This window comes from Manduca sexta, chromosome 18, assembly GCF_014839805.1.
Source record: "Manduca sexta isolate Smith_Timp_Sample1 chromosome 18, JHU_Msex_v1.0, whole genome shotgun sequence".
Classification (NCBI taxonomy): Eukaryota; Metazoa; Arthropoda; class Insecta; order Lepidoptera; family Sphingidae; genus Manduca; species Manduca sexta.
Window position 1 is genome coordinate 13990548 of NC_051132.1, and position 18837 is coordinate 14009384.

At 38.0% G+C, this 18837-nt stretch overlaps 1 protein-coding gene across 6 annotated transcripts in view; it reads left to right on the forward strand.

Annotated features, from left to right (window-relative positions):
• Positions 1-16501, forward strand: part of LOC115448615 (zinc transporter foi) — a 49270-nt gene extending 32769 nt beyond the window's left edge. For 5 of the 6 annotated variants that reach the window (XM_030176092.2, XM_030176094.2, XM_030176089.2 and 2 more), the window contains exons 2-7: positions 7098-7576; positions 7904-8982; positions 9262-9398; positions 10204-10284; positions 10506-10693; positions 12208-16501. In XM_030176092.2, the coding sequence (XP_030031952.1) occupies positions 7172-7576; positions 7904-8982; positions 9262-9398; positions 10204-10284; positions 10506-10693; positions 12208-12348 (2031 nt within the window). In that variant the 5' untranslated portion in view covers positions 7098-7171 and the 3' untranslated portion in view covers positions 12349-16501. Of the gene's footprint in view, positions 1-69; positions 147-7097; positions 7577-7903; positions 8983-9261; positions 9399-10203; positions 10285-10505; positions 10694-12207 lie in introns of those variants that run through there. The other variant, XM_030176093.2, reaches the window with a different exon arrangement.
• Positions 16502-18837: the final 2336 nt, after the last annotated feature.

Here is an 18837-nt window from a genome sequence, read left to right on the forward strand (position 1 = left end):
TTGGGTGCAACGCCGTATCACGCCGTCAATAATTTTCGTTTATCAATCAATTGATAACGATTGAGTGCTGATAAACGGCCGTTCTGTTGTTTTTATATATTAATTCTCGTGAACTATCGTGTGGAAGTGCTTGTTCAATTTTAGAGGTATGTTATTTTGATTTATATAAAAAGTATATATATTTTTAAGTAAGATAAAAGGATGTTTCGTATTCTTCATACTGTGGTCTTCCAATTAAAATATCCTGTAGATATAACTTGTCAATGTTAATTCGACTGCGCTGTAGATGAGATTTGTTTTTTTCGTTTACCTTCAAGTGTCATAATCACAGATGTTTATTGCGCGCACGATTTTAGTACTATTAATTTTCTTTTACTTATCGTGTGCTCGTGGTTTTTGTAAGCAAGTGATGATGGACCATAGGTGAACTATCTCTTGGTCTACCTTCATCAATAACAAAGACATCATATGACCATAAAACCTCTGAATATTTTTTGGGATTTATCTGTTGAGATAAAACAAACACACATCACGCCTTTGTCCTTAAAGGGGTAGTCAGGAACACACTTTTCGCCAAGTGTGTTCCGTCCCAAGATGTGTCAGGGGGCGAACTTATAACCATATAGAGCTCAAATTCCAGGTAGAAATGTCTCAAATAAAACTTTGCCCAACTCGGGATTTGAACCCGGGATGTCAGCTGTGATGGTACCGCGCAAGCAGTACAGCTAGACACGCCACCGTGAAAGTCCGTTGAAGGAAATATTAGTTTAGAGCCTTGTATTCGTTTGACGTTAACACGTCGCGGCAACATTGCGCAAAATTTCTTTGTATTACTCATTCAAAATTCTTAACTTGCCTGATAAGGATTTTTAGGTTTTTAGAACATCTGAATTTGCATTATGGTAATGGAGTTATTATCATACTATTTCTAGTGATAAGAGTTAGGACCTTCGGGTCTTCTGAAGAAGCTAGTCATCGCACATTACTCTTGTTGAATATTAATTAAGTATTGGCAATACTCTAGTATCTATAAGTATACATTGTATTTTAGATCTAATAGTCATCATAAGATGTCCGGAACTAAGAACATAGGTGCATTTTATTGAAAAATCGATCAAACTTCGTTGCCGAAGGTTTTTGTGTCATGGAGTTGCCAGTCACTATAAGCAGTAACAATGAATAGTGATAACTAATAGTGTGTGGCTAAATCTGAAGCCAGTGTCAGTCGGTTAGTGAAAGTATATTTTGTCTCGAATATATTTAATAACTGTTTGATAAATCCCGTAATTATTTCGCAAAATAATCCGATGTACTTCGAGTATACTTCTGGTACTCCGTTATACTTCGTTACGTTCGTTCGTATACTTCGTTTACTCCTGGTAGCGGATATTTTCGCGGCGTTTATCGCTGGGCGACATTGCATTTGTTTTATACCAACAGGGACACAGTAAACACCGCCAATTTTAAGCTCCGAAAAATCGTAGTCCGGAGTGAGCCGGTGTAAATACAGTAAGGCGGTTCAACATAATCATGAAGACCGGATTGGCATATTGTTTCTCTTAGGCTACATTATACTGTACAATCATCTCATGTCCACTTTTCCATTGATAAAAATCAATCGAAAAGTGTCAGCCGACAAACATGTTTTCGCGATACAAGTAAACAATATACAGACGGATTTACACACGTGGCGGGGTCAACGACATGTTTACTACGCGCTATCTGGGTCACAGTATTACGACGGTTGCGTAACTTGTGTGCTCGCGAAAATATCTGGCGGCGATTAGAGAGCCTCGACTTCATTCAGCTGTAAGGCGACAACGCGGAACGCGTCGCCGCTGCCTGTGCCGCACTCTATCATTAGAATAGCGTGGGATTCTCTGTGTGAGATGTGGCTGTGGCTGAACTACGGAAGGATTACGAATGTAACGCTGCGATGCATTTGTAGTTGAAATTTTTGTAGGTGTGGCGATCGGCAAATGTGCTTACTGGTGTTGTTTTTTTATTTTAAAAATGCTCCGCAATGGATCAAAATAGCTGCTATTTTCACCTAACGGTGAGACTGTCAGAGACTTCTAATCGAGGAATTTGAACATGTTTTGATTGTTCATTGAATTCAAGTTACCACCGAATATACATAAGTAAGCCGAGCTGTAATTAGATCACTGGGATCTTGAAAAGAGAATATTTGTCACTAACAATCGGAGCGTTGTATTGTCGAACGTTAGTTAATATTTAATTTATCAACCCGACCTCGAAACGTACGTTATCATTGATGGCATCAGGAAAACCATTTAATGTTACTAATTACCTTGATAAAGGACTCGTAGTGTGGAATGGAAGACGGTCGACGTCCGGCACCGATCGAGACATTGCCAAGGCCGTGACGTTAATGAATCGGTAATGAGTGAGGGATGGCCAGGACTTCATTAGGCATGCTAATCATATAGACGGAATTGGAAGTTCGCCCTCATTAATATGCCTACCTTTTTTTAAGTCTATAGTATCCCCTTCACTGTAAAAGAGCAAGTAATGCAACACTATCTAGTGACGAATATTGGTTTTATACAGCCATCTCACTATTTTTTTCTGGAAGGCAATTTTTTTTTTATAAAATACGGTAACGCCTACTGTTTTAAGAAACAGTCTAGATCAAAACATGTACGAGAAAACATAAACGAGAAAGATCCATCAATAGTAACTTCCGCTAGTTTGTTATCAACAAGTATTTTAGTTCGTAACAATCCAGGAAACGACAATATTAACTGTTTACTATGTTGTTAATAATTAATCATTCAAATGTAAATAATAATACTGAAATGAACTTGAAGTCATCTTACTAATTGGTAATAAAGTGGAGGTTAATAAAACTGTTGTAAATATTATGCGCCGTGTGCGCTGTATCTTCAGAACTAGAAAGAATTTAAATTAACCTTGCAAAAAGAAATAAGAAGGTTTGGTTATAAAAAAAAAATGATAATGTATTTTCATCAAAGCTCATTTAAATGGCTATCATAGATATTAAAGGCAGTGTATTCTTGTTGCAAAGGTTTGCAAGTAACTTGCTTGTTGAAATACCTTGACAATGACGATGTAAATGTAACAAATCCAGCATACGTGTACCATCTATTTCTGGCTATCTATAACTTGTGACATTATCTCAGAATCAAGGCTGGACCACTATTTACCCGTTTTATTGGTGTAATGTTTTTTTCTGTTATATTTAGAGTGCCTATGTCTACTGTCTGTTGTGTCATGAAACAGTCTATGGCGGATATATCGGTTTATTTATTGTTTGATACTGAATCATGTTAGTTTTACATTGAAAATAGTTATAAGGCGGAATAAATTAAATATTTGAGTTAGTTCATTGAAAATAGGCTTCAGTGTTCATTGTTACTGTGAAAATAATTCTCCATATTCATTCTATTTGTCGCGTACAGCTTATAGATTTGATATTATTTTATTATAATATGCAAAACGAAAATTATAACGAATAAGTAAAAGTACGCTATATTTTAACAATTTTTAATTAATTATATGTAATATTTTTCGTACCAAATCAATAACTTGTATCACCCACAAGTGTCTTTGTATTTTTTAGTGAATCGTCTGATAGCTAGATAGAAAATTGATTAATTTAAAATTTATCCTTAAGCCGCGCCCCGACACGTTCGTTTTGAAGTGGACTAGTTACACGGGTGTCGTCTTTTGATAATTTTTATCGTATTGCGGTTATTGTTGATTTCCTTCCGATGTTTTCGACTGGCTTGGGAGAGGAAGTTGGTGTTTGTGTGCCCTGTTTGCTGTAGTAGGCGTGTCGTGAAGGAGCGGTGTGGTTAAGGTTTTATTATTAGTTGGTTTTAAATCAGTTGTAATGTTATCAGTGTATTTTTCCGAATTCATCTCTCATTTGCTTATGTAGCTGTAAGTCTTCTAGACTTTTTTTTTTGCTAAAAAGCTATGGTTTGCGAAATTATTTTATACTGATTACTGACTAATGACGTTACCTTCTTCTAACTTGTCAACACCTAACCAAATATGTATTTGGCTTAACACACTGTGCCATTTACCAAAGAACAGGAAAATGATAGCTATAAAATATTATCTATTATTTTTGTAAACCAATATTTCTCACTTACGTTTACAAATGAAACCAAACCGCACTCAACCTGTCTACTGATGTTTTATGACTTTTTAATTCGACAATTTATAAAAGCGGAACGAACCGTGTGTTCATCCGAAGGTCACGCGTCCTTGACCTCAGGTTGTGTAACGGAGACGTCGCCGTCCTCACCACATCCACCACACATCAAATAAAAAGTTTTTAATGGTCGCTTACCATGCATATTCATGGTGTAGTTTTGATAATTTTAACCTTTGATGTAACAGGGTGATTTGGTGATAATATTAAAGGTCACATTTGGTTCTGTGATACCGTGTTTTAGTCTAAATGTTTATAGTCTCATGGTGTGGTTGTTGTCTATTGCATCTACAACGAAATAAAAATCTTAACAAAGTACTGGAACCATGCTTAGTAGTTAGTACAATACAGTCCAAAGATAGTGTCGACAAGTGAAAAATACTGCAGCTCTCGGCAGTTGCCAAAATTATGTCGGCATGTCTTGACCAACTGATGGCTCACTGGCTCGGATAATTTTAACAAATATTGAATATCTTAGCATGCGAAATCACCGGTGTATAAACGGATTATTTCTTAGAAATGTTTTCTATTTATGGCCTGGAATTAACGCTCAATATCCCAAGCAAATCAAATAAAAAATATCAACTTGAAATTACTTTGAAATAAGGTCTTTTAGATCGTCATCAGTCTGTTTTACATCGCGTTATCGCTGTGACGAGTTTCCAATTCTTCTGCATTCTTAAACTGTCGAATGACATCAAAATCGATTCGAAAGTACATCGAAGATAACGAGAAACCGCCAGTCATTATGACGTTAATGTGGTATAGTTATGGATATAGTTTTCACCGAGACCCAGTGGCTTACATATGCGGTCGGCGCTCACGCCTGGCCACTTTCTAACCTCGGTCACGTGACGCCTTGAACTTGGATGCGCGTGCGCACCACATAGTAACAAAGTGAAACGTAGATCTTGATAGACACTGTCATTCGATACCTAATAGCATGCTAGAATAACTATCTTGGGCTATGAGGAACTATAAGGAACCTTTGGTTTCCAGAACACTCAGGGTAGAGAATCTCATTTCAAATTTGTCGCATATTGTATTTTCTGAAATAACAAGCCATGTCACACAGTAACGCTAAATACAATACCGTGATGGAAAGGAATATCCAATAAGGTCGAGGAACGTTCACACTTCACGCAACAGTGGTTTTTATTACAATTATCGCCTTATGCTAAATTTTAATTTTCAACTACTTCAAATAAAACCATATTAGTCATTACATCTTTGTCGTTTCTATAAAAAATCCGCGTGGAATCTAAATTATAGACACGAGACTTAATTGAGGGATTTAAAATCATTACCAGACCCCGTGTTTAAAGCCGCTGCGCTCGCGCACGGTATTCGCACTTTTTTCTTTTGTCATTGAAAGGTTTCTTTTATTACAATAAATTCCCACAGATATTGAATCTCGATCATGTTTTTTCGAACAAACAACCAAAAAACTAGCGCAAAAACGGAACTGCTTAGGGTTGTCAACTTTAAGAAACTTGGTGAAATTATATTAACAATACGTTTCTTATAGTTAGCAATCGCAGTCTCATAACACTCATCTGTCAATTGCTTTAAATACAGTACAAAATATAGTTTTTTTTATCGTAAAATATTTAAGTCACTGGCATTTATAACTGTGAAACCGGATTTCAAAGTAAAGAGGCTTGCCAAGGTTTCCGAGATTAATACATACATACCTTTAACAACTATACATATACATATTCATAGTTACGTCCACTATGATACAAATCAAGTGAGACCTAGTATTGAAGATTAGCGAAGAATTAACAGCTCTGAATGTGCGAGCACCCAAAGCGTAATTTCGCATTTTCGCTGTAAAAAGCCGAAAGAAAGAAAGAAAATAAATTTTACTCGTCAGGCTGTTGTAAACCTATGTACTTAATTTTTTTTTATTAATTTATTTATAACACACATACTTTTCGACCAAATGTACATTTCTTGAAAAATGTGGCAACCCTAACGGTGGTGATAATCAGCGACAAATGAGCCGCGGCGAGTGGCCGCGCGTGTCACGCGGACTGTTGCACTTGCGACTGCTGGTTTGTGCAAAAACTGAAGGCACCTGTTAGTGTCACGTCAGACAATGAAATGACATAATCCAGCATGATGGTACTGTGAGGGGAAATCAGAGCGAGATAAATGGACGGATTAATCATCGGCACGACTCCCGGATGTGACCTATTCCTGAAGGCTTTTGGAGAATTTTTATCGTTCAGTTATTCTATAAATATACTTCTTTTATCTCTGAAGTATGCATAAGAGGAATTCGTCATGTTATAAGGGGGCGAGTCTCTCACACTATCAGGCAAATTTTCCAACCCCGGGCAATGAGTTATTTTAAATTAATAACACATAAATTTCAGATGTCGTGCCTGAGAATTGTGGTAAAATCCAAAACGTCACTTTTCACACCATACCACCAAACCGATGAATTATCTTTAGTCCATTTTAAAGTTAGATATCCTTTCAATAATTGAGTTATGCCGTCATTGACTTAAACCCAAGTGATAACGCCAATGTGTAATCTAATTACAAGACGTAAGCGGAGACCAGCTAAATTCCGATGTACAATGAGAGGCTCTGTTGGTATTTAAGTGGCGCGAGGCCGCCAAACAGCGTACAAACACGAAAAAATACACTAATTTGGGACAATTACACTTTTTTCCGAACATCTATCGTAATCGGTGATAAGCCTGCAACTAGAAAACAGATTTCGCGCACACTTTAGTTAGCTGCTAAAAATGCGCTTCTTTTTATAACACGAGGCCTATTGATTCGACATCGTAATTATCAGGTCCTATTAATAACTTTTCGGTGTAAAAAGGCATATAAATTCTAAATTAATTATTAACAACACCAATGTTTTTGTCCACAGATCGATCAAGATCAGTAATTCTGGAAGCTGCAACTGATAGACTGATGCCCTCACATCCAATCAAATAATCGAAAATGTCACACCACTTGGTAACGGTCTGCATGTTCTGCCTGTTGTGCGCGGCCCACACGTGCGGCTCACACGTGGACGTCCAGGGCGACGGCATACTCTCGTTCGACCCTCGCGCTGATACCGCCGAACACATATCGCATCTAGAAGAGAAAAGAAGAATAGATTCTGCTGCACGGTACCACCATAGACTGCAGAAGATACGCCACAAAGACAGGCCCAAGAGGGAGATAAAAAACTTGGATCCTGAAGCGTACGCGGAGCAGATTATCAGGCAGTATGGTGATGCGAACACTATGACGCTGAATCTGACAGGATTCCACCAGATGCTGAAAGTGTTGAACCTGGATACGTTCGCGGAGGGTGGGGAAAAGAGTCAGAACAAACAGTCTGATAAAGATGTTGTTAATGTGAGTGCCATTTGGTTTCGTATATCTTTTAGGGTCTTTAAAGACGTAGATCGATTTTATTTTGCAGTTCAGTTTTCCATCATGTCCCAAAAATAATTTATTTTGTAGAGGCAGTATATGCGTTCTTTAACTTAATATTCAATAAACGCAATAACTTCACAATCACGAAACCACAATAAATTCTGATCTTTATATACCTTTTAGATATGCAAACATGTATGTATAGCAATATTTATTATAGTAATAATATGTTTAATGTGCGATACCTGGCCCTCTACCATCTACTCAATTCTACCGATTATGAATTCTTTAAATTGTTTGTTGCAGTGTGTAAGCATGTCAGAAGTGATCACAACAGTGAACACGAGGTTAAAACCTCACGAGCACGAGCACGAACATGGCCACGGTCACGAGGACCACAGCCACCAACACGACGACACGTTAGTGTCGCAGAAGACACTACAATCCATCTGTCCCATTCTATTATACCAGCAACTAGCTGACACCTCAATGGAAAGAAACGGCTGTGTGAAAGAGACAAATATACCTATCAAAAGAGAAACCACGGCTGTCAAACCAAAGGAGAAGAACGCCTACACGAAGAATATGTTTGCCGTGTGGCTGTACTCTTCTCTTAGTATATTAGCAATAAGCGCGTGCGGTCTTTTCGGAGTTGCAGTCATCCCTATCATGCACAAGACTTACTACAATCATCTCCTGCAGTTCTTAGTAGCTCTGGCGGTGGGCACGCTCTGCGGTGACGCTCTGCTGCATCTAATGCCTCACGCCATGGCGCCTGATCATTTTCATGGCCCCGATGGCACTCTTATTGTGGCATACAACCACGACGATGGCATGTGGAAGGGACTCGCGGCCATGTTGGGTGTGGTCTTCTTTTATTTCACAGAGAAGGGACTGACAGTGGTCGTCGAGTGGAGGAAAAGGAGGCAGAAGTTGGAAGAAGACAAACTGCCCTCAAGGGTGCGAGTTCTGAAAGACGAGACGGTTGGAGGTTGCTCTGGAGGCGCGAAGGCTCCAATTACGAATTCAACTTCGAACTCCATCATGAAAATATTTAAGAGAGACGAGAAGGGCGATCCCACGACGAAAACGTGCAAGCACAAATACTCAGAGTACCCTTACTGCTACGATGAGATCGACACGGACACGCATGACGATCATCATCTCAGGGACGGCATCCCTCCTAGTCCGAAAGCTAAGCACAACTCTGTGAGCGTGGTGTCCTCCAACGCGCTCAATACAGAGGGCAAGGAGGAGCCCACGGCGAAGGACTGGCTGCTGAAGGCGGAGTCCACGCCCGCTGTGGTGGAGATGAATAATATTAAGCATAAGGAAGACGGTGCTAAAGACTTAAAGGATGGCGATAGTTATACGGTTATTTTAAGGTATGTATAGTATTTAATAGTTGTCAGGGTATAGGCAAGTTTTAGGCAGATCGGTACAGACTTGGCGATAACGTAACCACTAGGCGCTGGATCACGTAAGCCAAAGAAATGGTGACGATGGTCGGCTAAGTATTTGCGTCCTAAATCTTGAAAATCAAAAAAGGGAAATTAAGAAGGAGAAAGGGATTCATTGGGCCTGTTCCATCTTCCTGTCCTAACAAAACTAAACGGAAATGTTGTAGGTTAGTCGAGTTTCTCATGAATTGTGTTTACCTGCAGGGAACACTCGCGCGCGCACCACGGCCACTCGCACGCGCACGGGCACGTGCACGCGCCGCCCTCCTCCATCTCGTCGGTCGCGTGGATGGTCATCATGGGCGACGGTCTGCACAACTTCACCGACGGCATGGCTATTGGTAAGTCTTACCAATGGATCTTACCAATGCCTATTTAATCCAGAGTGCATTCAGTGTTTTTTTTTTGTGTACAATCGTATGTATAGACGAACTGGTGGCGAAACACCATGTCTGTTCATAAACCATAACAGCAGCATAATAGCATTGAATCTATACTATTATATAAAGCTGAAGAGTTTGTTTGTTTGTTTGTTTGTTTGAACGCGCTAATCACAGGAACTACCGATCCAAACCGAAAAATTCTTTTTGCGTTGGATAGCCCTTTGTTCGTGGAGTGCTATAGGCTATATATCATCACGCTATACCCAATAGGAGCGGGGCAGTAATGAAACATGTTGCAAAAACGGGGAAAATTATGAGTTTTGAGAGCTTCCGTTGCCTGCGCTGCGTAAACGGTTAAAGTTATGCAACAATGATGTATGACGGGATTTTTTCACTTAAAAAGTTCTAAAAAATTTATTATAAAACAAAGTCCCCCGCTGCATCTGTCTGCCTGAACGTGTTAAACTCAAAAACTACCCAACGTATTAAGATGAAATTTGATATGGAGACAGTTTGAAACCCTGGGAAGAACATAGGCTCCCGGGAAGCTACTACTTTTATAACGGAAAACTTTAGCCTGAAAAACTTAATAACGCGGGCGGAGCCGCGGGCAAAAGCTAGTTCCTCAATATACACTGTCTACTCTGTTATTTCATTAAGAATACAACAATGCTTACTATTGATAAGTGGTACCTATCGAAATGAGTCTTGCATACGAGGGACCTGATGTTAGGTTATTGAGATGATTGTTTTTTATTTCCAGGAGCTGCATTCGCCTCCAACATCGCTGGAGGGTTCTCCACGGCCATCGCCGTCCTTTGCCACGAGCTGCCTCATGAATTGGGTAAGTGGTCATCAATTGCCAGTATTTAAAGTACTATCGGACTCTCTGTAAAGTTTTCTAGTAGAGGGCTGTATTATTTGCACAAGATTGTATTTAATATTTACACAAGCCAAAAATTCGCTCGCTCAGCCAGTTCATTACCTTATTTATCCGCGGGCTGACTAAAAACTCTATACAAGTCTAAATAAGGCCTGTTATACTATGTGTATTGCGTATTGCAGGCGACTTCGCGGTGCTGCTGAAGGCGGGCATGTCGGTGCGGCGCGCCGTGTGCTACAACGTGCTGTCGTCGGCGCTGTGCCTGGCGGGCATGGTGTGCGGCGTGCTGGCGGGCCACGCGCCCGACGCCACGCGCTGGCTGTTCGCCGTCGCCGCCGGCACCTTCCTCTACATCGCGCTCGTTGATATGGTCAGTTACTTTATATTTAACTAGCTTTTGCTCGCGGCTTCGCCCGCGTGAAGGTGTTTTCCAGGATAAAATTCCACTGTTTGATAAAAGTCTTGCTACATATTTTCCCGGTACTTATAGGTTCAAACTAATTTTATCCCCAATCTATAATTTCAGTTCAATCAGTCGAAAATCTAAGAACATTTATACAAACTTTCATCCCCTATTTTATCCCCTTAAGGGTAGAATTTATCAAAATCCTTTCTTAGGGGATGCCTACGTCATAGTAGCTTTATGCATGTAAAGTCTTAGCCCGATCCGTCCAATGGTTTGGGCTGTTCCTTGATATATCACTGTCAGTCACCTTTGAGTTATATATTATACTAGATTTTGCCCGCGGCTCCGCCCGCGTTATAAAGTTTTTCAGGCTAAAGTTTTCCGTTATAAAAGTAGTAGTTTCCCGGGAGCCTATGTTCTTCCCAGGGTCTCAAACTGTCTCCATACCAAATTTCATCTTAATACGTTGGGTAGTTTTTGAGTTTAATACGTTCAGGCAGACAGATGCAGCGGGGGACGTTGTTTTATAATATATTTTTTAGAACTTTTTAAGTGAAACATTCCCGTCATACATCATTGTTGCATAACTTTAATCGTTTACGCAGCGCAGGCAACGGAAGCTCTCAAAACTCATAATTTTCCCCGGTTTTGCAACATGTTTCATTACTGCTCCGCTCCTATTGGTCATAGCGTGATGATATATAACTTTGAGCACTCCACAAACAAAGTACTATTCAACACAAAAATATTTTTTCAGTTTGAATCGGTAGTTCCTGAGATTAGACATTACTGCTCCGCTCCTATTGAATATAGCGTGATGATATATAGCCTATAGCACTCCACGAACAAAGGGCTATCCAACGTAAAAATAATTTTTCAGTTTGGACCGGTAGTTCCTGAGATTAGCCATTACTGCCTCGCTCCTATTGGGTATAGCGTAATGATATATAGCCTATAGCACTCCACGAACAAAGGGCTATCCAACGCAAAAAGAATTTTTCAGTTTGGACCGGTAGTTCCTGAGATTAGCCATTACTGCCCCGCTCCTATTGGGTATAGCGTGATGATATATAGCCTATAGCACTCCACGAACAAAGGGCTATCCAACGCAAAAGAATTTTTCAGTTTGGACCGGTAGTTCCTGAGATTAGCCATTACTGCCCCGCTCCTATTGGGTATAGCGTGATGATATATAGCCTATAGCACTCCACGAACAAAGGGCTATCCAACGCAAAAAGAATTTTTCAGTTTGGACCGGTAGTTCCTGAGATTAGCGCGTTCAAACAAACGAACAAACAAACAAACAAACAAACAAACAAACAAACAAACTCTTCAGCTTTATATAATAGTATAGATTGATATCCTTATAGCTGAGTGGTGACTTACAGATTTCCAAAATTTAAAATGGCGTGTGTTTTATTAACGCGTTAATATAACGCTGTCTTAACGTAACTCTTATTGAATGTATCTTCCCCTAGATGCCTGAGTTGAGCACTTCACATAGCAATGAAGGCACGCTGTGTCAGTGTATACTGCAGCTGATGGGCCTCGCGTCGGGCATCGGCATCATGCTGGTCATAGCGCTCTACGAGGAGGACCTCAAGACCTTGTTCGGTTAGTGTGTGTGCCGCGGACTAGTGACGCGCTTGTGAGTGACGATTGACGCTGAAGTCATGCGGCTGTCTGTATGACGCGTGTCAAAGTGACAGCTGTCAAACTCAGGACATTCTTAATTCAAAATATATTTTGCAAAACATTACAGATTGATAAATGTTCAAAAACTTTTTCTGTAAACCAAACTGCCGATTGGTTTGGCAGCTGTCACATTGACACATGTCACTCTGACAGCCACCATGACGCGCGACGCGTGTCTATAAAGTAATGGTGGTCCCACACGACGGGATCGTGAAAATGTGTCTTAGCCGTTGTTTTAGTAATTAGATGAACGCTCAAACGCCTAACAAGTTTTCAACAGACAGATATGAATGTATTAGTGTATTATAAGCTATAATAAAACTATAATTTTATTTCTCGAATATTTCTCTTTTTGTACACCCAATTTTGGCTTTGGAAAAATAATGACAGTAAAAAAAATTAAGAGTGATTAATCTCTGTCAATTAGCGAACTCACAACGAAGTGCAGTTTTTTATTGTCTATATTTTTTCAAAAACCGTTTGAAATTCTAATCTATACATAGACCATTATTTATTTATGACACCTATTCCTGCTATCCTTAACAGTGTCAAATCGTATTTATTGTAACATCTTGACACTCAAACTCTGACAGCAGTATTAGTTCCAATCACACAAGTCGTAGAGGGCGTGACAATCGTCAGACAGCGGCTAGCATCATAGCCCGAAGCCCTAATACACACCTTCGTAATCCCTATTTCTTTCCTTATAGGGATTCAGTGCGCTCACGATTCCATTAGTATTATAAATGAATATTGAAATGATTTGCTAGCATAACAACCTGCATTCACCATATAATTGCAGAATATTTCCAATCTAAAACTAACACAATAAAGTCTATGTATAGATTATTTTCTTTGATTTTCTTGAACTGCCAAAAGTATTTATTTATAAAATGTAAATAAAATAGTATCGTAACCGCGACTAGCACCCGAGCGCGGCGCTCCTCGTGTTAAGACTTTTGATCAAATTGCCGTCGGTTTCATACATTTCATATGTAGACACTACTTCAATATCTTTCTTACAAGTATCGGAGGCTTGATGCCGAAGGTGCTAGGTCGAAAATGTTTATTTTTGGGTTGAACTGTTCAAATATATAGCGAATATAAACATCACACTTAATAAGATATAGATGGATGTTAGTAATATATTGCATTTTGATAATATGAAACATAAATTTGCATTTGCAAATGTACCTGATGAAATTTAGGAATTTTTAAGCAATAATCTAGACATTCTTATTTAAAGAAATTAGAGATAATTCAAGTATATTAGATACGTCTGTATTAAATTCGTTATTACTAAGTAAACGAAAAAAATGGCGCCATTCTTTACTTATCGTTTACCACGTTTCCTTTGCGCCTAAAAAAATTTAGCATTTTTTACAAATCAAATATATACAACTTGACTTAGCACGTTTGTGCACCAGGCCGCCGATGTTTTTGGCTGTATAAATATTTTTACATACATTATTATTCGCTGTGAAATTAGAAAGTAGATTTTGTAATATTTCTATATCAACTTACTGTATTATGTACTTTGAATGGATTGGTGCGGCGGCGAACTTTGGGGGCGACGCGGTTGTTGTTTACACTCCGTTACCATGGCAACCTGATGTCCAACACTAGCCCCAGACACTGAGAATTATTGTTACGCTGATGAGCATACAATATTGGACTCTAATACAATATTAATATAGTTACCTATTACTTGTCATAAGAAATCTTTAGTTGTAATCTGCTTGTAATTATGTGAAAAATAGTATAAAAATTGCGGTATACCTCCAAGGAATATCTGATCATGCTCATCAGTGTAAGAAGTCTTTGTTTATCCATAATTCAGAAAATAAAAACACGTGAAAGTCTTCAAAAAACTATTAAACATCAGTTAGAAAATCTAATGAAAGAGTGTAAATAAGAGAAAAATGGACTGCGTGGCCTCCCATTCAATTTGTTCCTATTTATACTTATAAATCGTTACTTACATACTACTTATGTTTTTATCGATATCGATAGAGCAAACATCGATAATAGATTTACCATCGCCCTAAGATTATTTCCGATTAAAGCAAAAACCTTGTAAGTGCACATGATGTCTATTTTTATTATTAAAACAATAAATACAATAATTCCAACGCTAATACCTCCTAGATTAATTAAATAAATACTATATCTTTTCAGCTGCTCCGTTTTATTTAATTAGATTCAATAAATTGTATATCAGTCAAGATCCATGTTAACACTTTATATAATAATCTCTGAATGTATTTAGGTGTTATCAGATAATTCTAATATATTTTATTAGTGATGTATGCTTTATCAATGTGAATGGAATGTCCAAACTATATTTAAAGGTGCATGTTTTATGATTTAAACCCATTACAAGGCACCATAGATTTAACTGGAACACAGCTTAGATTTTCTATGCATTCTAAATTTACTGAACTTCGAGTGTTAAATCTCTGGGCTTCTCTCATTATTGTCACTAATTCAGTTTTATGCATTTTATACAGCATATCCTAAAAGAAAAGTATAACAATACAGGGGTGTTTTATCATTTTGATTTTTTTCCTGAAATTACTGGGTGTTTTCGGACTTTACATCTGAGATCTTGAGATAACAAATGCACTGTATTACCACTTAGGAAATATGGTCTCAAATGTCTGGGTAATGATTTTATCTCAAATGTCTGGGTAATGTTACCATAAGAAGTTGACATGCTTCTCTCATAATTAGCTGTAATAAATCTTTCAATTGGGATATTCTGTATAAAGTTATGATCTTATTTATTGCAGTCTATCGGTCCAGTAAGGGCTTACCAGTAGGTCAGAACAAAAAGTTACTAATGCTTTAGCCACATACAGCAAAGTAAAATGCGTTTTATATTATTATTTCCAACTTATTGGCTGCGACAGTTTCAATTACGTCCATATAAAAAATTATCGATATTTTTTGCGACAATGTTCTGGATTTTTCTGTCTGTGGCTAATCCTTGAAATGAAATGCCAAAATGAATGTAATGACATGATGTATACTTAACTGCGTTTTTAGTTTTATGTTTATTTTAAAGAATTATTTAAATAGTTGAATTATTCGAATCATCGTGTAAAAGCTGTAGGAAAATTTTATGTTATAGGTATGAGTTGTCACAAAAATAATGTACTTAATGCAAACTTGCGATTGGATTTGGACGAGTATAGTTCGTTTTTTCTAACGTTACTGCGACATGGTCAAAATCATCAGAGTGAAATAATGAAAATTTAAAATTGTTTAAAAATTTGATGAAAATCAAAGAAAATCTAATATATGTTTAAGTTTAGGAAAAGCGAATTGCATGTGACTTCTCTCTATTGAATGCTGTACAATGTATCCGAAACATCGCCTGTTTTAATCGATTTGTAATAGAATCGATTTCTGATTTCAATTGTTACAAGTCGATTAATTGTCTGTATTTCATTGTTCTGTACTAAATACTTGATAAAACAATTTGATTTTGTACTATTTTATCATAGTTCAGGTAATACTGGAAAGATGCGCCGTATCTGAACGAGATTTCAAAAGAATCTCTATTTCCATCCTATGAAAATTTTATGTCCGCGAATTTTTCAAAATCGCTTTTTAATAAATTTATAATAATTCTTTAGAGAGAGCGTAGTTAAAATCCGGTCACTATTTGTCAAAGGTATTTCATAATCTTCCTCCTGTCATTTTCCACACAAAAATGGCGACCCATGTTACATGAACTAATTTCGTTACGATGTATTTGAAATGTAATTTTATTTTTATTATTGGTGCATTTAATACGCTTATGGCGTAACATCTTGCTACCATTAAGCTATAGTTTATTTTAAGTTAATTTTAAGCATATTGTGGACTATAATCGAGTGATATGTCGCGACCTGACGGCCGCGGCTTGTGATACGGACATAATGACCTTATATAAACATTTTTAATGAGTCACTTTCCTTACAACCTATTTTAGAGTGAGACAACATAATTTAGTTAAACTGATTAAAAATGTTTATTGAAGGGGAATGTCATCGTGAGATGATTAAATCATGACGACCATTCGTTGACATATTTTTGGGTTTTTATTTATTTCCTCATGGCATTATGTCGCTAATTATATAACAGTTATGAATATTTTTACAACATTCCAATTAAGCAGTGGCATATTACTTATAAGTAACTTTATTATTTACTTCTCAATACAAAATTATTAAGAGTATGCATGAACACTAGCACTTTAGCAGTTTTAGTTCAAATAATAAAAAAAAAAAAAAAAGTAGTAAGAGATCAACGTTATGTGTAGGTATTTCAGTCAGTCGTAGGTAGAAATAAGTTTTCAAAGAATGTTTGAGTTGTAAGAGGCAAAGAATGTTAGAGGAAAGTTCTGTTATGTTTAAAGCGAGTCATATATCTTACAAACTGTGGAGAAAGTATTTGCAATATCTGACCTTAAAAATACTCAGACTTCTGATGCTCCCATAGCCTTTTGATCCCCATCTTTCAATTCCGATTTCCGGTCCTCATGTTATTTGCATAATGTTTATATACTCACACGCTGACGCCGTCATTACCGAAGAAGTAGGTAGATGCACCCACTTTCCTCTGTGCGTATTCCCTTCAGAGGCGAGGTGGAGGCGAGCCTATTGTCATATCGGGCATAATTTCTAGATTCCGAGCTGATAATGAGCAGAAAGCCCCAATATCACTGACTGACATGGAATCGAACCCGATACCTCAGCACTACAGTCGTATCGTAACACAGCTAGGCCACCGAACTAGTTATGTTATTTATTATATATACTAGCTTTTGCTCGCGGCTCCGCCCGCGTTATAAAGTTTTTCAGGCTAAAGTTTTCCGTTATAAAAATAGTAGTTTCCCGGGAGCCTATGTTCTTCCCAGGGTCTCAAACTGTCTCCATACCAAATTTCATCTTAATACGTTAGGTAGTTTTTGAGTTTAACACGTTAAGGCAGACAGATGCAGCGGGGGACTTTGTTATATTATTTAGAACTTTTTAAGTGAAACAATCGCGTCATACATCGTTGTTGCATAACTTTAACCGTTTACGCAGCGCAGGCAACGGAAGCTCTCAAAACTCATAATTTTCCCCGTTTTTGCAACATGTTTCATTACTGCTCCGCTCCTATTGGTTATAGCATGATGATATATAGCCTATAGCACTCCAGGAACAAAGGGCTATCCAAAACAAAAAGATTTTTTCAGTTCAAACCGGTAGTTCCTGAGATTAGCCATTACTGCTCCGCTCCTATTGGTCATAGCGTGATGATATATAGCTTATAGCGGTCCACAAATAAAGGGCTATCCAACACAAAACGAATTTTTCAGTTGAAACCGGTAGTTCCTGAGATTAGCCATTACTGCTCCGCTCCTATTGGTCATAGCGTGATGATATATAACTTTGAGCACTCCACAAAGGACTATGCAACACAAAAATATTTTTTCAGTTCGAATCGGTAGTTCCTGAGATTAGCCATTACTGCTCCGCTCCTATTGAATATAGCGTGATGATATATAGCCTATAGCTCTCCACGAACAAAGAGCTATCCAACGCAAAAATAATTTTTCAGTTTGGACCAGTAGTTCCTGAGATTAACCATTACTGCCCCGCTCCTATCGGGTATAGCGTGATGATATATAGCCTATAGCACTCCACGAATAAAGGGCTATCCAACGCAAAAAGAATTTTTCAGTTTGGACCGGTAGTTCCTGAGATTAGCCATTACTGCCCCGCTCCTATTGGGTATAGCGTGATGATATATAGCCTATAGCACTCCACGAATAAAGGGCTATCCAACGCAAAAAGAATTTTTCAGTTTGGACCGGTAGTTCCTGAGATTAGCCATTACTGCCCCGCTCCTATTGGGTATAGCGTGATGATATATAGCCTATAGCACTCCACGAACAAAGGGCTATCCAACGCAAAAAGAATTTTTCAGTTTGGACCGGTAGTTCCTGAGATTAGCGCGTTCAAACAAACAAACAAACAAACAAACAAACTCTTCAGCTTTATATAATAGTATAGATTACCGTATATTTACGGTACTATTGATTGCTACAGTGGTCTTTACTTCTAATAAACGACTATCCTTTGACATAAGTGAGATACATCCGTGATATAGCCTTCCAGAAGCAATATACTTCAAATAAATTCTAACGAAAAAATATTAATTAAAATCCTAAAAATCAAGAAGTTATAAGCCTTTTTTAAATTTTGGTTGAATGGGTGTGTCAAAGAATATGAAAGAGACACAGCAATACGCACACCACGTCATCGGGAAATACTATACGTGTGAAAGAATGAGATGGAGCGATATCCCCACTACACACCCACTCCTGCACGTAGTAATATTTGAAAAATGAATTTCTGACTATTTTAATGCAATTT